Here is a 25065-nt window from a genome sequence, read left to right as displayed (position 1 = left end):
GTAAAAGGCTGGGAATTGCCATGGTACATTGCAGTCTAACAATGAAATGCAAAGTTTCCGCTTTTCAAATAAAAATGGTCATTTGAAAAACCCTTACATATGATAATGTGCTCAGAGCGTCTTATAGGGTGGGAGATTGTGCCACGTTGGCCTTAATTGCCAGGAGTCATCTGAAGAAAAATTACTGGAGATTTTTCATTAAGATTAAACGTTCGATTCTAGAGTAAACGGATATTTTTGGAGGAAAATGTCCAACAAATGCCAGATGTTTAATATTGGTTGCCAGAGAATGCCGTGTGTCAGCCATTGAGTATCAAAGGCTGGGAAGCGTCAGAAAATAATGTCAATAAAAAAAGAATAAAATATAGAATTAAGCCATATGTCCTGTGCCCCCTTGAATTCAATTTTAAAAAGTCACCCATTTCTCACAATGGATCCAGATTTATTGGTTAAAAGTAATGGTTTTCATGTAATATTATATTTTTGATGTTGTGGATATTCTTATGGTGAATTTCTTAGCATTTATGTTGATAATAATTGATTGAAGGACTTCCTAGTTGAAAATATCTCCCTCCTAACTGTATAATATTGATATCAGTCTCCTAAGAATAAACTGTTTTACCAATAATTGTAACGTTTTTATTAATGACATTTGTATGCATAAAAAGCCTCCAAGCCTTCGTTATTTAGATTTCATGTCCGAGGATAAAACTTCAGCATGTTTCATTAATGCAATTTAAGCATCTTGTAGCCTATGTACATAGGTACGCTTGTTCAAGATTGCCTCTAATATAAGTGTAAAATTCTATGTAGTGAAGAGAAAAAGAAAGACTTTTGATCATATATGAAGGTGTACCATATTCTAGCCATAATGATATTCTCGCTTTTATTTCATCTCTGATAGCACAATCAAGTTCCAATAGACTAAAAGACTATTACTAAAAATGCGCTAAGAAAAACCCCTGATATTATCTGACAATACCCTCCCATTGACAATCCCCAGAAAAAGAAAGACTTTTGATCATATATGAAGGAGTACCATATTCTAGCCATAATGATATTCTCGCTTTTATTTCATCTCAGATAGCACAATCAAGTTCCAATAGACTAAAAGACTATTACTAAAAATGCGCTAAGAAAAACCCCTGATATTATCTGTCAATACCCTCTAAAGCATTACTCAAGAAGCGGGTGCTAATCAAACGTAGCAAATTTCAGGCAATCGACCCCCCCCCCACGTGTCAATTATTGCGGGCATACCAAAGACACAATCAATTTAATCATCCTAGAAAGAGAGCAGGGAATTCTCCGTGCGTGGATAGGCTATCACGTAAAAAGTATTCCCCGAATAAGAATATTAGAAAGGCTTTCTTGGTCCAGCTGTCTAGCACTCCATTCCGTTGAGGGGAAATCTCTTTCGAATCCTAATGCAGACAAAAATCTTTGGAAATATAAAGTTTCACTCAGAAAAAAAAAACTTGAAAGAAAAAGAAGAAAAAACGCATTGAAGAAGAAGAAAAAACTTTAGGCATTACGTAACACCCATGTTTGCATCGTCATTACACAACACTCCCACGTATGTGTCCTCCTCAGTTAAAAGCGGAGAACCCCACAGGGCTCTGAAGACCACAAATTACAAGAAAATGCGTCACTCCAAGTTACAACCAGGTGTTCCCAACTCAACTAGCGGACCCCCGACGGAATTGCATTCTAGGGCCCTGTTGTAATTGGTTGCTAGAGCACCATTGAAATTGGTTGCTAGGGCCCCATTTTAATTGACTTCTAGGGACACGATGGAATTGAATGCTAGGGTCCGGCGTCTTGAAGGTCCCCCACTAGCAGGCCCTAAAGATTTTTCCCTGGTCAGTTTTTTTGGAATATTTAATGAGACTATTATGTAACAACCAAAGAAAACGTGATTTGGTGGGCCCCTGAAGGTTTTTTCCTGGTCCTCGCGGGGCTTTTAAACAATCAAAGAAACTGTGACTTAATTTTTACGTTTTCATTCATTTGCATATGTAAACAAACCTTATTATGCAACAACCAAAAGTGAAGAAACACTATTATGTAACAACCAAAAGTAAACAAACCCTATTATGTAACATACAGGTGTACTATACCGTTACAGGTCCGCTATAGCATTGCGTAAGACCCAGGTGCGCGCAATAACATCATGAGGGACTAGTAACTCCAATATCATACCCCTTAGGGGCCGGTTTAAAGGCCTTACGGCGTCACTACTAACTTTCAATGGAACTGGAATGGTAAACGGACAAAAGAATACAAAAGCTTAGAGTTTTGGGGCGTTAATTATTTTAGGTACTTTTTTAACCCAATTTTGATGTTTTTTTTAATTTTAGGAAAGAATCACAAAAATAAATTGTTAATTGTTAATCATACATAAACTTACACCGTATTTTTATTTTTATTTCCCCATTACGACTTGAAAATTTACATTAAATGAAAGTTTTTGCCGGAGTACATTTTAGTTTAGATTTCTAAGACTTAACCATATCTTGGATCCAAACAATTGAAATTCAATTAAATATTTAAAGAGTTTTTCGAATGCAATTTTGTATCCTAGCTTTGAAATTGTAATGATATTTTGACTGAGGCTTTCGAGCCAGTCTCCCTGCCAGGGATGTTATGTGAATAGTTTTAAATATGCATAGTTAAAGAATAATAAAGAACTTGAACTAATAAAAGCTTTTCCTACTTTTTTCATGAATTTTCACGACAAAAAAAAATCTAAAACAGATTTTGCCAAAGCTATGTGTACTAGAATCAATTAGATTCGTTAATTTAGCACACAACATTAGAAAAACCCCTTCTACTCTTTAAATATAATATTTCGAAAAAAACTTAATAAATCCAAATTTCGGCAATAAGTTTTACAAAATTGAGAAGATCTTTATGAAAAAAAAGCTATGCAAAAATTCAGATAAAATTTTCCTTATAGACTTTCTTCATGAATTTTCAAGACAAAAAAAAAAACTTCAAAATAGATTTTGCTTCTGCTATGTCTACTAGAATCAATTAGATTATTAATTTAGCAAACAGAACAACATTAGTAAATAGTAGAATTAGATTCTATTATTTAATCTAATATTTCGAAAAAAAACTGAACATATCCAAATTTCGGCCAAAAAGTTTAACAAAATCGAGAAGATTTTTATGAAAATAAAAGCTATGCAAAAATTCAGATAAAATTTTCCTTATAGACTTTCTTCATGAATTTTCAAGACAAAACAAAACTTCAAAACAGATTTTGTTACTGCTATGTCTACTAGAATCAATTGGATTATTTAATCTAGCAAGCAAAACAACATTAGAAAACCCCCTTTTACTATTTAAATATAATATTTCGAAAAAAAAAACAGAACATATCCAAATTTCGGCAAAAGGTTTTACAAAATTGAGAAGATTTTTATGAAAATAAAAGCTAGGCAAAATTCAGATAAAATTTAAAACCGAGTTTAAAACTCTTTTAGAATTTGACTAAAAATGTAAAATTAATTGAAGTAATAAGATTAAGAAGTTTAATAGTAAAGAAATGAGATGGTTTTAGGCCCGAAAGGCCTAATATTAACTTTTTTGAGGAATTCACATCTCTAAGGCCACCTGGTGGTGGCCCTTAGAGATCTAAGGGATTCTCTGACCCACCAGGTAGCTGGCACTAGCGTGTTCAGTATGAAAATTACTTGAATCCATACAAAGAAAAAGAAAAAGAAAAAAAAACGATTTCGCTGATAAATCTGTCAAAAGAACCAAAACATTTGAGCCTAAAAATGTATATTTTTTTTAATGCTTCATAAATTTTTGTTAGAGAAGAATTTTAATATATAGTTATTGAGCAAAAAAAGCACAATACAGCTACATTCTTTAGGGCCATTGAGGTAAATTTATGGTCCTTCATGAGACAAATGAAGGATTGTTACCATCGGTTTGAAACTTTCCCCTAGCTTTTCCAAATACAAGTAATCAGACGGCTCAATGAAAAACAGGAGAAACAGAGGCGAGCTGCTAGCCACGGTCAATAATCAAGGATCACGCAAAAAACAACTTTGACCTATTAGTCTGCGTGTTCACTAGGTCACGAAACTAAGTCAGGTGAGAAAACATCCAAACTTTGATGAAGTAGAAAATAACTACCAACCTAATACATGTTCTCGCAGAGCATATTAGAATTTTTTCTTGTTTCTAATTATTTTAAAAGGGTAATTTATTATTCAAACTCATTATGTCGGAAGTTATAGCTAAAACCCGATGCAATTAAAAATTCGTCAGAGCGTGAAGCTGCCAAATAGTGGGAATTCGTTTTTACGATTTTACGGGGCCTATGGTTCTACGTTTTACGAGGATTATGATTTTACAGGGAGCTTAGGGTTAAAAGCATCTAGGCTTTCAGACTAAAATACTTTCCCTTTAAACGAAACAAACAAAGATTCTTTTCTTCTCTTTAAAAGCACTATTTTCAGCACTTGTCAGTTGGTTTTAAAAGTTTTATTACGACAGGTAGTGATAGTCCTGATGATGAAGTCATCAGGACTGCTGCTCGTATCTAGGTTTTCAGACTAAAATACTTTCCCTTTAAAAAGACGCAAGCTAAGAAAATTTCTTCCTTTTAAAAGAAATATTTTCATCACTTGGCAGTTGGTTTTAAAAGTGTCATTACGAGAGATAGTGATAGTTCAGATGATGTCATCAGAATGGCTATCTTTCTGTCCGCTATTCAATTAATTAACTTCATGATTTCATTATGTATATGATTTTTATTTATTTCATAGAGAGGGATTGGCCCCTCCCCCGCTCCAAAAAGGGAGTAATGATCAAAGAGTTATAGAAAGTAAAGCCTGAGACACTTTTGAACAGCTGTTCCTATTCTTCGTTCGAGTCTCCTGCCTTGACTACTTCGCAACAATTACTCGAACATTACCGGAATCCATTTTTTTCCCACGCCAGTCTTTATTTTACAACTATTCTGGCGACTCTGTTTTGATGCAATTCGAAGACATGTAATACCCATCAAAGCCGCTGTTTCCTGATACAAATATTGACCAGGTTTGAATCATGTCATTCCTAAAGGTGTAATTTTTTACCAAGTACGTGCGTTGGAGGTTAGGGGCCTTTGGGCCTGAAGTACCCCTAAACCTCACGATTTAACCATATAATTTACCATTGTTTGTGTGTCTTCAAGCTTTTACCTTCACCTCTAAAATAAAATCCTGGAGACGTGACGGGTTTACACCATGGACAAGATTTACACGAGGGAAGGACTAGGGAGCGTGGGTAAAATGTGTTTTTTTTTTAAATCTAGGGGGCAAGCTTTTCATTTTTACAATCTTGTCAATAAGACTACCAAGAAAAGTATTTTTCAATGAAAATACCCCCCCTCCCGAAAAAAATTGGTTTTCCACAATCATGTTTTTCAAAAATGTTGCTATTTCCGAATTGGTGTTCTATTTAGAAAGAGGAAAAAAATTCCAAAAAAATTCCAACGACTATAACCAATGATTTGGTTGAGCAAAACAGGTTTTCTAGCTAGGGTGTCCTCGTAACCCCTATGGCTCACCCATAGGAAGCATCTAAACCCCCTTTCTCCCCCTAAAAAATTGTCTTCAAACTTCAAACATAAAATGTTATATTTAGATTTCTTTGTGAACATATTTTGTTTTCAAGTAATAATTAATCGACCTTGTGGACAAAGGACATGTTGTGGATACGTGTACATTTTACTGCATGAAACGGACATGTTTTTTTGCGAAATTTTCTTTATCAAACATGTTTTGACTCTTGTGAAAACTTTACAGTTTTTCTAGATTATCTGCCATTAGCGATTCCAATATTATTGTGTTATTAAAAAATACTAATATAAAAAATTTATTAAAATGATAAAAAAAAATACTGTAGTTATATAACCTGATTCTGACTTATGTGTTTTCTTTTCTTTTTGAATAAATTGAATTGAATTGAATTGATTCTTTTATTTCGAATCAATTATACCTAATAGCGCCAAGAACACGGGTCATCTTAAAGTTTATACTCATATTTTCTTCAGGAAAGGTCTTGAAACAACAACTTCATTTACGAATCATTTCTTTGTCTTTTTTCGGTGATATGTTTCTGACACAGAACAAATTAATTATACATGCACGTATTATATATTTGTAATTACAACTTGTTATACATGTTTATGATAGTGCTTATTGCTGGTATTGGTTATTACTTAGAAAACTATTTGTGAAGGATTAAATTTAATATTGATGGGCAAAAGCATAGGGACTCCCCCCCCCCAGACAAACTAGTTTTGAAGCTCATTTGGGCTCAATATTTACTAAGTTATTTTTCCTTTTTTCGCCTAAGGAGAGAAATTATAAACCGTTCAATACTATTTTTTGCCAATTTGTATTTTAAGAGGGGGGGACAAACTGTCATTTACCGTGAAAAGTTTTCTTTTTGGCCCAGCTGTTTGATTACCTTCAAAAACAGATGTTTCCACAACTATATACTAATAAGAATCCAAACCATACTCTCAAAAGGTTTCCCAACCAACTTCCAATCCAATTACCAAGTCGGGAACTGTAACTTTTTGCCTCCCTCATACGAATAAGTTCCAAATAAACAAAATTGACCCAAAATACAAGATAAATGACATACATCTAACCTGTGACATGAAATTCATGAACCTTTGTGAAAAAAAATAATAACAATTGGGAACTTAAAGGATATAAAAGAAATCATATTATTAAATTAATAGGAAAGCACCAAAATAAAAGGAAATAATAAAAGGAAATAATAGGGAAAATAACAAGGAAGTCTTAATATAACAGGAAAGCACCGAAATAATAGGGAAAACATAATAAGAAATAATAGGAACGTCTTAAACTAATAGGAAAGCACCAAAGACAGTGACAATGAAATTTGATTGTTTGAATTGGTGAAGTGGATACTTGCAAACAACCCAATATGTCTAAAAAACATAAAAAAAAAAATAAGAATTCTATTTTGGATGAAAGAGATCTTCATTGTAGCCAACCAAAACAGATAAAATAGAAAATCTTTGACTAAATTATATTCACTTTTTGTTGACCGCTTGGATTTGTTTCTTCTGGGACTTTGACCTATTCTTCATAACAAATATATCTCATCCGTGTATATTATTTCCGTTTTTCCCGTTTTCTTATTGTATTTACCTCCGTGGTTAAGAATTCGAAACCTCATATCTGTTTACGAACTCCCCAATATCGGTTTCAAACTTACAGAGCTTACTGGCAAACTACCTTATAATACCTAAAAGTACCCCCCTGCCCCTTTTGCCCCTAGTCGTTTGATATGGGCACATTTTTTTCCTTGTTTTATCTTACTCGTTTGAAATTTTTGTTTCTTTTCCGTTTGTTACTCCACTCCACTTCACTTTTTTTTAACGGGCAAAGATTATGATTACATGGGGACGTATGATTATTGTTCGTTTAATAAGGCTGTCGTAATAATATAATTAATTGTCTGCCCATGCGGAAAAACGATCTAAATATCATGGCTTGAGAACGTAATTAATACGTTCACAATCTGCTAGAGCGAAAAATATTATTCTAGTGTACACACTGGCAAATGATACGCACATTTTGCAGCTCCTAGACGTAGGTATATGTAAGCCTCTTAAAAACAATTGGAAGAACCACATATACCTCTGGACAAAAGGAAACATAGATGAAAATGGAAACAGGATTGACATTATCAACAGTAAAGTGTAAACAGTAAACTGTAAAGGAAACGTAGATGAAAATGGAAACAGGATTGACATTATCAATAGTAAAGTGTAAACAGTAAACAGTAAAGGAAACGTAGATGAAAATAGAAACAGGATTGACATTATCAACAGTAAAGTGTAAACAGTAAACAGTAAAGGAAACGTAAATGAAAATAGAAACAGGATTGACATTATCAACAGTAAAGTGTAAACAGTAAACAGTAAAGGAAACGTAGATGAAAATGGAAACAGGATTGACATTATCAACAGTAAAGTGTAAACAGGATTGACATTATCAACAGTAAACATTCTCCACTAAAAGTGTTAAAGAAAATGTCTTTTTGCCAACATCTTTCATGTGCCTTAAGGAAGACAACGACCCCGGAAATACGCACAAATGCGCTTAGGAAAAGTGGAATTTTCCCCTGCAATTCCAAAAACATAAACTTTAGTAAGTTTACTGACCTTAGGCCTAATCAGGATGCAACTAGGCTTACACAGAGTGTAATTTACTTGAATGTACAAAAATAGGCCAACCAAACACAACAAATAGCCACCAGGGTCCAATAAATAATTCAATAATTATAGGCCAACCCCTTCAACTAACCAAGTTCAAAATAATAAAAGAACATTTAGAGGCAAGCATTGAGGAAGCTAAAAATGTGGGATTTTTATCTCCAATGACGGACCAAATTAGACCGCTGACTCAAAAATGACCAGTCTGTATAAATATTGGAGGAATGTTGAAAAAGAGTACGAGTCAGAAGTATGGACAACCTCAATACACCTCTAAACGTCTACACCTATGCTGTCGATGACGCGCAACGATTTTAACCTGCCAAATTTGCCAGAAAGGCCGTCAGCTCCTATAGCTGTACTGATGATAAATATCGATGAAACCACAGCGTCATCAAACGACACATTTGACAGAGGGATGTCTCCTTCACTGATCAATGAGACACTTCAAGAGAGTTCTCCACTCTCACCCAATAAAAACACATTTGGAAACCCCTTACCTTCGTGCCCTTCTGATGTACCGTCGGAATTTCATTTCCCTAGGGAGGAGGTCCAAATGGGTATGTTGACAAATGAAAGTGAGAGTGTGCGTGTGAGAGAAACAGCAAGAGTAGGTCTTCCTAAGAAGAAAGTCGAAAAAGGGATTATAGGAGCCAATATGGAGAAACTTAGCGAAATAAATTCCTTAAGCATATTCCTCAAAGAGCGTAATTAATTTTGGAAAAACATTTTCCATATGAATGACGTCAAGAATACCCAGATATCCAATATTCTTATGGTTTTACTTTCTGCGGCGAACAAAATGAAATTAAATTTGTTTTGCAAAACAGATTAAAAAATCTTTTTATCTCACCACGCAAAACTTGGCCCTGTGGGCCAAGTTTACCAAGTTTACAAGTGGGTCGTATTATAAGAATAGACGGTTAACCTGACTTACCCATTTTCTAAGAATTTCGAAAAAAAAACATGTTAAGAGGTTTCAAATTTACCAAATGCTTCGCTTATCTTATGCTTTTTTTTATGCCCTCCTGTGTGTGTCTCATGCGACAGAATTTACTTATTTCGTCTTTTTTTCTGACACTTCTTCTTTTAATGACTTTTTCATTTTTACTTTTTCCCTTTTTTACACAGGTTGCTATCTTTGTGAGTAATTCCGAATCGAATGCTTCTTTAAGCCTTACTACTATTAAACAAAAAAACAAGTTTTTTTAACTGAAAGTAAGGAGCGACATAAAAACTTAAAACGAACAGAAATTACTCCGTACATGAAAGGGGCTGTTACCTCCTCAACGCCTCGTTTTTGCGCTAAAGTTTGACTCTTTCTTTCAGCTCTACTTATTAAAACAGTAAAAAACTTTAGCGTAAAGAGCAGGGCGTTGAGGAGGTAACAGCCCCTTTCATATACGGAGTAATTTCTGTTTGTTTTAAGTTTCAATGTCGCTCCTTACTTTCAGTTAAAAAAAAACTTGTTTTTTTATTTAATTTCTGGGCGTTTTGAATCAATGCATGTTTTGACTTTGGCTCTCTGCACATGAATAATTAAAAGGAAATTTGCAGATTAATATATTTTTTTGGCTAAATGGCTTTCTCATAGTTCTGATCGGACGATTTTGAGAAAAAAAGGAGCGAGGGAGTGGGCCTAGTTACCTTCCAATTTTTGGTTACTTAAAAAGGCAACTAGAACTTTTAATTTTACGAACGTTTTTATTAGTAAAAATACACGCAACTTACGAATTAACTTACGCAACGAACTTCTAAATTCGTATGTTTTTATTACGTATATGAGGGGGTTCGCCCCCTCGTCAATACCTCGCTCTTTACGCCAAAGCTTAAATTTTGTCCCAATTCGTTAAGAATGACCCCTGAATCACAAAGGCCGTAGAACAAATAGTTGAAATCAATAAAATTACTTTAGCGTAAAGAGTGAAGTATTAGGAGGAGGTGAACCCCATCATGTGCGTAATAATTTCTGTTTGTTTCAGATTTTAATGCTGCTCCTTACTTTCAGTTGAAAAAACTTTTTCATATTTATTTCTTCATTACTCTTTAAAAAAATCCTGCGCCCCTTCATGGAAATTCTCTTCCCCCATGACAAATTCTTCCATTGAAAGTTCCCCCCGTATAACCCCCTCCACTCAACCCATCCCCCTAACCAAAAAAATCCCCCTGGAAGCGTCCTGTACACTTCCCAATAACCATTACTATGTGTAAACACTGGTCAAAGTTTGTAACTTGCAGCCCCTTCCACGGGGACTGTGGGGGAGTAAGTCGTCCCCAAAGACAAAGTTATTAGGTTTTTCGACTATGCTAAATAAAATGGCTATCTCAGAATTTTGTTCCGGTGACTTTGGGGAAAATGAGCGTGGGAGGGGGCCTAGGTGCCCTCCAATTTTTTTGGTCACTTAAAAGGGCACTAGAAGTTTTAATTTCCGTTAGAATGAGCCCTCACACGGCATTCTAGGACCACTGGGTGGATACGATCACCGCTGGGAAAAAAAAAACGACAAACAAATAAACACGCATCCGTGATCTGTCTTGTGGCAAAAAATGTAAAATTCCACATTTTTGTAGATGGGAGCTTGAAACTTCTACTGTAGGATTCTATGATACGCTGAATCTGGTGGTGTGATTTTCGTTAAGATTCTATGATTTTTAAGGGGTGTTTGCCCCTATTATCTAAAATAAGGCAAATTTTCTCAGGCTCGTAACTTTTGATGGGTAAGTCTAAACTTAATGAAACTTATATATTTAAAATCAGCATGAAAATGCAATTCTTTTGATGTAACTATTGACATCAAAATTTCTTAGAATTTCGGTTACTATTGAGCCGGGTCGCTCCTTACTACAGTTCGTTACCACGAACTGTTTGATCAATGTTATAGTAGCAAGGCTAAAATTTAATATGTTAAAGTGGCAAGGCTAAAATCTAAAAAGGGCTAAAAAAAAGCTTCTCTTCATGCACTGGCGTTGATTGGTTGTTAGGACAAAAACCAAACCGGCCAATTTTACGTACGAAAAATTACTTACATACGTATGACGACTATTGGTAAAACCGTGTAGGCATGAAATGGCAACGCAAGAATATACTGGCAATGGTATATCACGTTTTCTGACAGATCTTCATCAATGAAAAGCACTATTTGTTCTTCAGATTCTTTGTATCTAGATCTTTTATCAGAGAATTTAAAAGGTCCAGATTGTGAAAACAACCTGGCGGTACTTGGCCGTATGGTGAGAGTTTGAAATCCTTTGATACTTCAATCAAAGTAGTTTACGATTCGGACTGAAACTACTAAAATTTAGGATGATTGTTAAGTACACAACGGTGATATTGCATGGGAACGACAGAATATACAATTTTGTAACGATGCATGAGTTCAATGTAAGTGTATGTTCACTGGCAAGAGGTCAAAGGCCAAAAAAATTTAGAATCCAGGTCCTTTAACGGTAAATTAGATGAAAGAAAAGCGGTAAATTGTGCAAATTAGGGTCAACTTCGACTTCAAATTTTCTGCCTTATTTGAAGCAAAAAAAAAGAAAATATAAGTTAGGAATAGAACTCACCACAACAATATCCAAGTTAGGTAATAAATGATCAGGTAAGGTTCTCATTTTCACTTCTTCTTCGGACATGCCATTAAATCTATCATGTCTCCTCCGCTGTTTGTAATTTTCGGACTTTGTGTACTTTCGCTTCACCGGGAGATCTTGTGAAGTAACAACAGTCATTCCTATTTCATCAACCGGACTAAAAAATAAAGGAAAATTTAACTGAGCAGGAAAGGTGTTAAGTAGAATTTACGGTTATATCTACAGCAAGGAGGGGATGGGGTGAGCATTAGTCCCACCCCGAAAAAAAAGTCCACGAAAAGACTGGAAGTGAAAAGGTTTTTTTTTATTACATTCACCATCTTCCAATTCCTCACAGATGCATAGAGGTCTGACCCTTAGGGAAGAGGACAAAACATACAAATAGTGTATTTTTTTTATCACTTATTTTTTTAGTTTTTTTTTAGAAATTTCTTCAGTAGAATCTCAAAGGGATTCTTTTACTCTCCTCCTCTATAAGGTATTCCCGCTCGGGAATCACACAAATCATTTTTTCATTAGACATCAGTTCTAAACCAGACAGAGCCCTCGTTTCACACAATAAAGGTGACTATTAAATTGGAAGGGAAGGGTAATATCCTACCCTGTGCTGTAAAACTCTGATAAACCTCCACTTCAAAATGTTGTTCTCTGCGACCCAATGCTTCTAGAGGACCGACACCCATTCTTTATTAGTCAACAATACTAGTGAAAAAAATTCAGTTCGATGCCTTGTCAGCATAGGAGAACGGAGAAGATAAGTAAAATATTTATGAGTGTCTCAGACAAACGCTGAAGGAGCAAATATTATGTACCATCCCATTTGAACATATTTCTTCCAAAGCACTGCTCTGACAAAATAGCAAATTCGGACAAGAAGCATAATGCTACAACCAATACTATTTTTAGCAAAAAAAAAAACATCCAACATGTGAGTGCTTTATTGAATTTCAGATTGGGCATATAGCCCAGCCCCTTTAACGGTTGGTATGGTTAGCGGGACTACCGCCTTCCTATTGTTAATGATTACACGACTTTGAAGATTAAACTCTCTGAAAAGTACTGCGCTTCAATTATTAAATTTTCTGTAAGAAATAGAATGCTAAGCTTACAGACGGAACCAGTATGATTATTCTGTTTGTTTCGAAAAAGCCTTTGCCATCAGAAATAGTAGGCTCAATTTTAGAGGATTGTTAACACTTTCACAACCCCTTCCCCCTCACGCAGAAAAGGAAAGCTTGTGTATGCATCGACCCAGGAAATAAAGCATACGATTCTTGTCTTTGAATATAAATATCCATAATTTTCTCAGTTCCAGCTACTGTAAGGGTTTGAGACTTTCTGTATGATGTTGGTTTTATAATTAGGAGATAAATAGAGCATTTACCCTGGTTCTGGCAAAGGCTGATAAGAGCCAATGCTACTAATCTAGAGCGGAGAAAACTTCGTTAAAATTTGACATTTTTATGCTCATCTTTTTTCTGCTGAATTATGATATAGATGGCATATCATGAAAAGCAGGATTGTTTTGCATTCTTCTTGTAATTTAAAAGTTTTTCTTGTATATCCATTGTTTCACCATCACGTTCAACCGCACGTAACTCTTATATTACTTCGATACCATACCTCTAAAGATTATTAACAGAGTTACAATCACAAAAGTAGGCACATATATTTCCATGATTCACCTAATTTGCGCGCATATTAGAATTTGTAACCACCACCCTCCTAAAAGAAAATCCATGCGTATATAAAAACACAAGAAGTAGAATTTATATTTAAATCAAATTTATCAAATTCATTTTCCATCTTGTTAAACCTCCTTCGCGCTTTAAGAGACTCTAAAACAAGGATAATAAATCAAGTGCTTGGTCTATTCCCCCAAAGAAATACCACTGGAAAAATTCCCCAAAAATTTAAAACTGAGCACAAAACAGGGAAAGTTTTACAAATAAAAATAATGAAAAAAATGAGGAATTTTGGTATATTCTACGTATATACGAAAATGTAAGCACAATACGTGGTGTAGAACAGGAATCAACCACCCATAACCCACGGGTCACCGTGGGACGACCCGGAGAAATTTGTTCATTTTTTGTTGTAAATATATACATATATATATATATATATATATATATATATATATATATATATATATATATATATATATATATATATATATATATATATATATATATATATATATATATATATATATATATATATATATATATATATATATATATATATATATATATATATATATATATATATATATATATATATATATATATATATATATATATATATATATATATATATATATAATATATATATATATATATATATATATATATATATATATATATATATATATATATATATATATATATATATATATATATATATATATATATACATATATATATACATAATTATATATATACATACATATATATATATATATTTAAATATATATATATATATATATATATATATATATATATATATATATATATATATATATATATATATACATATATATATGTATATATATACATATATATATATATATATATATATATATATATAATATAAATATATATATATATATATATATATATATATATATATGTATGTATATATATTATATTTATTATTATATATCATTATATATTCATTATATATATTTACATATATATTTACATATATTTTCACACATATTTACTATAATATTTATTTTCATATTCCGGGAGGTTGGGTTTTCACACATAGGAGGGTAAGATAAATAATAACACTGGGATTGTGGGAGTGATATCAACTCAAAAGGCAAATTTCTTAGACATTTCAAAACTTCGAAAAAAAAAATAGATATCTCAAAATTTTGACTCGATATCACAGGGGTTAGAGGAGGACCGGATAGCAGAAAATGAACCTTTGGGAGGCTGATTGCCATCGAATAGCTTTCAAGGTTTAACAAGGGCACTAGAAATTTGCAATTTTCAATCTAATTAGCCCCCTCCAAAGTTCCTATTCTATTTGAAGTGGGTGGAAAAGTTTTTTAGCATTTTTTCGAGATGCATTTTGAGAGGTTTCATAGAAGATTCAGGTGAATCGAATAAATTGGGCCGTTTTTGGGGCTCCCTTCACTGAAGAAGGGACGAATCCTTTGAATATTTTTTTACATTGGTTCCCCTGGCCCAAGTACTTACGGTTATAAGTTTAAAATTAATCAGGGAAAAAAATCACAGAAACTCGAAAGAAGAAACAAAAAAGTAAAAATAAATACAATAGGATATTATAGCACATATTCTGCCTATATTTGAATATATTTGAGTCCTTTTTTTTCTTGATTATTTTTATTTGTCATACTTTCTTTGCAATTACTCAATTTTATATGTGGGCAACATTTTCCATGAAGTCGGATTTTTCATGGAAAGAATTTTCCACCCTTGAGCATTTCGAGAAAATTTTTTTTCATCTCAATATATTAAACCCTGTACATCAATTACGCTTAATACACAAACTTTGCCACGATGAAAAGAAGAAAATCAGAAAGTTTCATTATTCATCACTGACTCATTCGGTGAAATTATTGCCTGATTTGATAGATTTCTCACTCAAAGTTCGCCTGAAGTTTCGCTTCTCAACGAAAGACAACATTATTCCTAATAAATAATTACAAAAATACAAAAACAAAGGTTTTTTTTCAACGACAATACAAAGGAAAAAAAATTCTGAAGTGCAAAGAGGGCTGGGCGACATTCTAGGGGGTGGTATTTCCAACACTACCCCCCCTCTCCCGATTGACGTCAATCCCCAGTACAGCCTATAATTTTGATTAGGACCCCTTTTACGCCAAGAATCTTGGACTAACAGATAAAGTAAGTTGACTGGTAAAAGTTTTCTTACCCCTTTCCGAGCCCACATTTTGAATTGAATGGGCGTATTTCCCTCAGCTTATATTTTTTTTGTACACTAGGCTCTCTTTGTGCCACAGAATTACGGCTGCAGGTTTCAAACTGATAAGAGGCAAAAACTTTGACCACCTAACACCCTCCCTTATCCCACAAAAGTTTAACATCCTTTTAATCAAGGGAATGATCCTCGTATGTTTCAAACCAAAACGAAAACTTGCTAAGGTACAAACCTTCTTTTTTTTAAGGTTAAAAACTTTTTTTCAAAGATGAAACATGAAACATTTTGAAGTTACAGAAAAAACTGTCCTTTCCAATTTTTTAGCGGAGGCGGGTAAGCACATGGCTTATTTTTTATACACTGGGCTCTCTTTGTGCCATAAAATTACGGCTGCAAGTTTCAAACTGACCAGAGGTAAAAACTTTGACCCCCTAGCACCCTCCCCTGTCCTAGAAAACCTTAGCCTCCTTTTAGTCAAGGGAATGATCCTCGCATGTTTCAAACCAAAATGAAAACTTGCAAAAGTACCAAGTTATTTTTTTAGAGGTTAAAAAAAACTTGTTTTCAAATTTTCAAAGTTGAAATATATACATTGAGTTTTAAAACTACAGAAAAAATAGTCCTTTCCAGTTTTTAGGGAAGGAACGTAAGCCCTTGGCTTATTCTTTTATACACTGGGCTCTCTTTGTGCATAAAATTGCGGCTGCAAGTTTCAAACTGATCAGAGACAAAAAAATATTTGGCCTATGTGACACCCTACCCCAATCCTAACAAAACTTTGTATTACTCGTGGTCTAGGCGATCTTCCCCGAATGTTTCAAGTTAATATCAAATCTGTGGTGCCTTGTCCCCATACTGAGAGGTAGTATTTTTACTTCTTCTAATCAATGCTACAGTACACTACTTGCATATATGTATATCGACGTCAATGACATATCAAACCAACGTTCCACTATGGATAAAATAACCACCTAAATAAGACAGCTAATTAAAGATTAATATTTTATCTTTGCATAAGGGGCTTGTATCTCTTTCAAATTATCCACCGTTTATGCATAACTCTGTTATTTGAGCTGAGAAAGGAGTATTTAAAAAAGAAAAAGAAAAAAAAAGGCAAATGAGACTACAAAACTTACCTTTTTAAATCTAATTTGCCCAAATAATTTGACTTACTTTGATTACACAGTCGTATGACACACTCATTATAGATGGCTCTCTGAAGCATGCCAATATAAGGTTACTCTTTTCATTAATTAAAAGTACACAAGCAAAACTTGTTTTTTTTTTTATTTATATGAGAATAGCACCTTACAAATCAAATATTTAGAAAAATGAATAAAATAAAAAGAATAATAAAGAAAAATTATTTAAGTTACATGATATTTAAGAAAATTCCTTGCGACACGCGGGATTTGAACCGGATGACCTTTAACCGATAGGCACGGTTTTACCCAGAGCGCTGTCACAAGGTCCTGTGGATTTTATTTTTCTAATGATTTGTTAACTAAGGATTGCAATGACTACAGTAGTCACTTACATGTTTACACCATATTCGAGGATTTATTAATATCAAAGGACAATTTAAACCATGAAAAGGTAAATATTTTGATATGAAAAAGCAATTAGATGAAAAAGCACGTAAAAAAAGGGGGGTCAAAGGAAAGAGTCATAACGCTTTTTACATTTAAGAGAGCCTTTAAATCAAACAACTAGCAGTAACGGTCTATAAATGAAGCATCCCCTTGTCAAAAATCTAAAAAACGAAGCTTTAAACATAGGAGTCCTACAACTAGTGCTACTACCACTACTACTACTACCACTACTAAAAACAAAATTCACTGCAGCATCAGACCGCCCAAGGTCAACACAATTACTCATGCTCCTCCTTTAAACCAGTCAATTCAAACATCACAAAGGAGTTCTCACTTCCCATAAACCTTTCCTTATGACATCCTTCCATCCCATTCGGTGGCGACGGCCTTAAGACAGTTGCCCGACAAGGACGATCTAGGGCTACCTATCATTATTTATCCACAAACATGTGCCAACTATCTTAACCTTTTTCTCAATATAGCCCTAGAATACGAGATTGAACTTCATTTTTCGCATTGCTGACCTTCTGGAAAAGGTTTTTTCATGACTTAAATTCTTTGTTTTTTCTCTGTCGTCGCTAGAGGAACACTGAAATATAGCTAAACTGTCCTAACATTTTCAACCAAATTGTCGGGGATCTAGAGCGTTGCTTGCTTGTTTCTATTTTGCATTTTCAGCATTTCTTTAATTATATCTTCATTGCAAGCTGTTTTTCCCGTAAGCTTGTTACAGTCCAGTTCTTCAATCCACAATCCTTTTAATGATCGTAATCTGCTCAATTAGACACAAGCTTGACCTTTTGCAAAAAGGTCCTTACCTAGACAGACAACCGTTGGATCCACTATACGTCCTTGAATTTCACTGAACAGGCCCAGTAGAGACTTAACATGACTAGTCGTCTCTAAACGGCCCATAATTTCTTTTTGAAAGAAATAAAACAGATTCCGGTTCTATTAGGTGAATTCCATCCTTTCCAAAATCTAAGCGATCACCCGGTACATCATTCTTGCGTATTTGTGCTCTGCCATAATTCGGACAAATTATTTCTGTTGTAGTTCCAATTGTACCATTAACAACCCTTCTCAGAATTGATATTTGACATGAGCATAACTTTTGCACCTCGAAGTATTTCAAGCAATTTTAGCAGGATCCCAGTTTTATTTACATCCTTTGAAACAATTTCACCTGTATCAGTGCTTGTAAACAATCTGCAAAGCTTGAGCTAGCCGATCTTGTGCCTTTATTTTTTATAGCTTTAGTGCCATCAAGATCAAGCTTCATGAGAACAGCGGTATTGTTGACTTCTAATTAATCTATTACAGGATTCTCCCGCCCATCTTTCCCTTTCTATATATCTATCTACCTACACATCTATTTTTTCTATACATCTATTCTCTCCCACTACAAAAACCCTCTTTCGACTTTCTTAATTGCACATTGCTCTTCAATATGAATATCATCTTGCATATGAAGATGCAGTTTTGTCAACAATTACATTTTATAATAGTAAAATGTTTTTAGTACTTACAAAACGCACTAGCTATATCAATTTTATTTCAAACAAGCCCTTAAAAAGCTCTCTATGATGTTACAGTGCCCTGCTAGCAGTGAAAAAAAATTGCACATATCAGTACAACTTATGCAAAAAAAGTTATTTCCTTCTTAATTAAGGTAGGGGACTGCAAGTCTCCTATATAGGGTTTTCGGCAACGGCAATTCCAATTATGTACTTTCCTTTGATCCAACGTCATTTTCAAAGGGTTTCAGCAAGGTCGTATAAAGTGGGGGAGGGACCAGGTTTGAGCCCTCCCCCTGAAATTTGTTTTCCAACTAGTAAAAACGTAACAAAAATGCATATAAATAAATTGTTTATGCGTTTTCTAAGTTTTTTGCAAACCCTCCCCCCTCGAACGAAAATCATGGATGCGAACTTGGGTTTCAGGCTGTTTTTCAAATTCCCATGACTTTGTTTTTAGAAAAACATTTTACTATTATGACTTGTCGAAATAATAGTCACCATTCCTGAATCGTCTACATATAGCAATTTTTTCTTGAAATAATAGTCACCATTCCTGAATCGTCTACATATAGCAATTTTTTTCTCACAAGACATTTTTTTATATGATTTTAAATATTTTGTTACATTAGATCGAGGTTCATTCATTACTAGATTGTAGATATTGCTGCAACCATGAAACATGGTAAGGACACAAGATACAGTACACATCAAAGACCACTAAAAAATAAAAAAAAAATATACAAAAACTTCAAAAGCACATCTAATGAGTTTTTATACATTTTATCACATTTTAAGAGTTGGACAAACATTTCGGGGGAGGTGGTTTAAAGCCAAAGCCTCAAAGCCTTGGCTGTAATGTTTATTTCCTTCACCTTAGTATTTTGGGTTAATCAATTAGTGGGGCCGTTTTTCAATTTTTTTTATTTTTTTTTTAATTTAAACAGGTTCAAACGGGGATAAAACCGTCTTTTATGACCATCAAAGATTTTCACAGGTGGTAAAATTGTATTTTTTTATAACTTGATAATTGTTGTTTTGATGGGGGTTTTTCTTGCTTTTTTTGCACATTTGACTTTCTTCAGAATGCAACAGAAGAACGTTCTTAGATCAAAATAATGGCAAATTAATTGTTGCTCTTAAATTAGATTTAGAATTTTGCATTTGTCTCATTATCTGTCACGGTATCAAAGATCCCCACCCAGAAGACTCTTAAAGGGGTGTGAACGCATCTAGGATGCCTATAAGTTTCCTTTATCATATATATGATTTTATCTCTGGAGGAAAAAAAATGGACACAAAAGGATTTTAATGTGAACAATTGCATCTAGTAAAAATTAGAAAGGGGGAAGTTTTTTTCCTTGTGAGACGAAATCAAAAGAACTAAAATACCTCACAACAACTTATTTATAAAAATAATTTTTATCAGAATAGCTGATCAGACTGATCAGACTGAATCAGCTGATCAGACTGAATAGCTGATCAGAGCTGATCAGAAAGGGGGGAGTTTTTTTCCTTGTGAGACAAAATCAAAAAGTAATGTCAAGAGGAATCAACAAATGTCTAGGAATAGAACAGGTCAAAAAATATATCCTCACCTCGCTCACACCATGAGAAACAAGGGGCAGTTCGAAGACCCCTTTTTAATACATTAATGAATTTTGAGAATAAATACATAAAAATTTCATGTAGAGACTTCTACAATTGATCACAGCTTCAATCTCCACCTTCATTCCACGTTTTTAGCTTTTAAATAGTTTAAATACGATGATTGTGGTCATTTTAGATGATAACTATGTTTTTATAGATTTTTACGTATCTCTAGTGTGAAAGAACCTGTTTAAGTGTGAAAGGCTGGCTAACGTCAAAAAGTCCCAACATTGCACCTGGGAAATTTCAGAAAGGGGAAAGTATTTTCCCTTGCAAAATAAAACCAAGCTAACTAACTTAACAATAATTTATTCAAAGCAAGAATTTTTATCAAAATGGCTAATCAGAGTAAGTAATTTCAAGAGGAAACAACGAATGTCTAGGGATAGAACTGGCCAAAAAACACATCATCACCTCAATCGTACCAAGAAAGTCAAAGGATACTTGAGGAGCCCCTTTTTGATATAAGCTCCATTCCAGGGTTTATATCCCGTATCCAGAATTTTTGTTCAAAGGGAAGGGGGTCAAAAAACTTCCAGTGGACATGTACAGCATGGATTTTTCTTACTCTTGTACGAATCGGACAATAATTTGAGGGAGGGGAATCTCCCCTGGATACCGTCATGGCTCCCTTGAAATAATTTATACAAAAATACAGAAACTTTTCCTAAATAGGGAATCACGATCGGTCAGAGCTAGAATCTCTATCTCCATTCCATGTTTTACTTTTTGAATAATTTTCATGTGATGATTGTGACGATTTTAGCTGATGATTGTGATGATTTTAGACGATGATATCATGGTTTTATAGATGTTTACGTTTGCCTAGGATCAAAGAACTTTTTAAGTGTGAAAGTCTGTTCAAAGTTGGGACCCCCAAGAATTCATACCTTTACTCTAATTCGACAGGAGAAATGATAAACTTTATACAAAAAGTATCTTAATATAAACAATTACACCTGGAAAGTTCCTAGAAAGGAAAAGGCTCTTCCCTAGCTGGGAAAAGAAAGAGAACTAGAGTATCCCATCATTAGTTATTTATAAAATGGTCTGGAAAACCAAACGATTATCCTTTTCGTTCCCAGAGAGATAAATCAAGTAGACTAACTCTGCAATATCCCACACCCTTCCCCAATAAAAAATAAACGTTGGCAGATAAATATCAAAAGAATGAGATTTATAAATGTTAAACTTTAGGTAGGAGAACTGATATTAATTTGCTAAATAAGAAAGGTCAGATGAGTCAAATAGTTTAGATGAGAAACATAATTTTTTTTTTTAATATGTGATTGTTGAACCATTGCTGGAAAGTTCTGCTCCAATTTAGGACAAAACTTTTTATCGTAAAGCAGCAAGGGGATGAAAATTAAATCTAATAGTTTAAATTGAATAAGCGGAAACCTACATAGCCTTATTTGTCGAAAAATAAGTTAAAACTAAAAAATTAAAGGACCATAAATTAAAAGGCCACAAAAACCTAAAAAACATCTGTCTTTTAATAAAATCAAAAAATTAAGGTACATGTGTATTATACGCCACTCACCCAAGTTAACGCTGTATAAAGCTCGAGAATAAACCGGTTCCTTCCTTAGTTTCTTGGTTACTTTAGAAACATTATGAAGTAAGAATTGTTTTGTAACTTCAACCTGTCCCAATACTTTACCCCCACCCCCTAATGTGCAAATATATAGCGTAAACTATATAATTCCCATCTATACTGTCACTTGTCTCTGTCTTGTCTCACGCTAAGCTGAAAGAAACTAACGAAGAAACCGATCTGTTCTGGAGTTTTACACAGCGTAAACTTGAGTGAGTGGCGTATAATACACAAGTACCGAAAAAATGTGGTCACAAAATACAAAAAAGAAAGAGAAACGCGGGTGAAAATCCGCTGAAAATAGGCTTAAAAATATGACACCAAACAGCTTAAAAACAAATAACTAAAAAAAATTAAATTAAAGCAAACAGATATCAAAACAGATACGGTTACGGTTCTAGCGGCACGCTAGAACCGTATCGGTACAGCGAAACTACAAAATGTTCTGCCATCATAGAAGTCTACTCGGTTCTGTCAACATGCCCTGTAAGCTGCTAGTTTATCGAACTAATTAGAGTCCGTTTTTGGCCGTCACGAATCAATCCAACCTTCTTCTGCATACATACACATATAGTATACTTGAAGCCAGAAATGAAAAAGAAAAAAAGGAAGATGGCAGCAGCAAAGGATTTAAGCCCATGAAAAACTGGAGTTAAGTTTTGTCCATTTTTGCAGACTCTAATATCGATTCTTTAGTTTAGTTCTGGTCCCGATCCCATTTCAAGTCATAGAATCTTCATGGATGCAAAAATCTTTACAACTTTAATCCACAAAGAAAAAAAACCTACCTTATTAATTCGGGTATCTTTTTTTTCCTGCCTCTCTTTTTGGGGCCTTGGATTAAATTATGCAGATGGGGTGACATCTCTGGATGATTGTAAGGCGGAGGATAGCATCCATTCATAGGCCGTGGAATCATACCATCCTCTTCAACGAAGCTATAGGGATCTTCAAGACTTTCTGATTTGTATGTATCCTCTAAAAAAAAAAAAATTAGAAGAAGGGCAGTATTACAGCAAAAGCTTACATGTAACAAGAGCGTCAGGAAAGCACGGATAAGTTTCCACATACTGTGCGGATAAATTTCGAAAGCGAAAATATTTATTAAAAAGGAAGAGAGACACATTCTACAAATTAATTTGTAAAATTACAGGAAAATTTGTCTAAACCATAGGTACTTTGGCGAGGCCTTGCCCGAGATGCTTTTCGCCAATTCTACATTTTCTTCGTTTTTCTTTACATTAGTGGAATTTAGTCCTTTCTGACACCACACGTAAATTGTGACTGATAAAGACATTTGAACTGATAAAACTAAATTCATACTCCCAGATAATTTTAGCGTCAGACGATACGAAATCAAGACGTACAAATTTCCACCTATAAGGTCATAAATACTCAGAAGGTTCACAGGTCCAAGAATTTGCTTTGTTAGAGACCCATACTATCAAAATGAGATAAAAGGGTAAACTAGGAAAACAGTCTAAAGTTGTAGTTTAGATAGTTCTTGATATCATGGAAAGCAGTTGAGTTAGGTAAATGACAGTATCAGAAATGAACCCAGGGCCAATAATATTGGAGCTACTTGAAAATGTCAATGAAAAATGGACAAATATTGAGCAGTTCGTATTATTGGCCTAAGAATAAAGTGAACATACCAATTGATACCCTAACATGCTCTTTCCAAAAATAACAATCGCTTTTGACGCAAATTCACTTCACCCAACCGCTACATACCCATTCAAGGTATATTTGCACATTGGGAGGGGGGGTAGAGTTCAAAATTACCTCTATAGTCAAAATTACATCTTGAATCTAACTTTTAACATTCGTTTGCACAAGAATGGGCTTCCTACTACTCAACAGAATGAATTTGTCCCCCTGATGTTTCAAGTGTAGAAATTATTATTATTATTACATAGGAAGAGAGCGTAAGCAGATATGTTAATGTTTTAAGTTAGCTGTTTTTATAGACTTGCATATTGTAATTTGTTTGTCAGGGTATTTTAACTATTATTGTTCAATGGGTTGTTATGGAACTTATGATACTGCGATTTAAAAATACTATGCTTACAAGAGACTAAGATATCTCATTTCTTACATATTTTGTAACTCGTTTGATTGCTAGTTTTAATTATTAGTTTATCTATATGAGTTAGAACCTACATGGAATTTTGTGTGCTGTTTTGAAGGATGATAAATCCGTTTTGCTTCTGCTTCCTTAGAGAAATTTCACTACTAATAGTTATAAGCAATCATGCACCGAGTGTGGGAGCAAGGTATATTAATGCCCGTCCTTCTTTTAAAATTGCATGATTTTCGTGATTTTTCCAATGGTTTCTTGTTGTCTGTGTTCTTTTTTTTTCAATTTGTGCTCTATTTGAAATTTAGGACCCCTTCAAGGTCAATTTCTGCAGATGTTTCTTATTACAAGGTTGATCTTCTGCCTCTATATCCTTAAATTTGCACAGATGAGGAATTGTCTTCTTTAGATTGTCACATCCTCCTAGGTTTTTTTTTTAATCCTGTGATGTAGCATATGTTTTTAGTTGTAAATAGTGTAGTTGTTTACAACTACAATTCTTATACCCGTAAAAAGAGCTGGGAGTAAATTCTGATTTATTGTTCTTCATGCGCTCGGAACTATTCCTCGAAGATATAATAAAAAAGTTTGGTTTATTAACTTTATTATTGTTTAATAAATTCTGCGTAGTTATTGATGAGTTCCGACTTCTCCTCAATCGACACCACAAATGCACCAAAATAAAATGTTATGTCACATGTGTCATTAAACAATTTTGCAAGCTACTGATGTGGTTTTTCTATAGTAGAAAATTTAAATTTGCACCTCTATGTTGTTGGGATAAGCAACCAGAAAGACATTTTTCTCTGATTCACATCTAAAATACCCCCTTCGCAGAAATCTTGTTTCATTTGCATTTC

At 33.9% G+C, this 25065-nt stretch overlaps 1 protein-coding gene across 1 annotated transcript in view; it reads right to left on the bottom strand.

Annotated features, from left to right (window-relative positions):
• The window catches only part of LOC136035277 (trithorax group protein osa-like), a gene marked incomplete in the record, with an annotated part of 231052 nt that overhangs the window by 118110 nt on the left and 87877 nt on the right, over positions 1-25065 (bottom strand). The window contains 2 exon segments of the mRNA XM_065716958.1: positions 11828-12011; positions 22914-23103. Coding sequence (XP_065573030.1) covers positions 11828-12011; positions 22914-23103 — 374 coding nt within the window.

The sequence above is a fragment of the Artemia franciscana genome, chromosome 14 (genome assembly GCF_032884065.1).
Source record: "Artemia franciscana chromosome 14, ASM3288406v1, whole genome shotgun sequence".
Taxonomy (NCBI): Eukaryota; Metazoa; Arthropoda; class Branchiopoda; order Anostraca; family Artemiidae; genus Artemia; species Artemia franciscana.
This window is presented reverse-complemented; position numbering and strand designations above follow the sequence as displayed.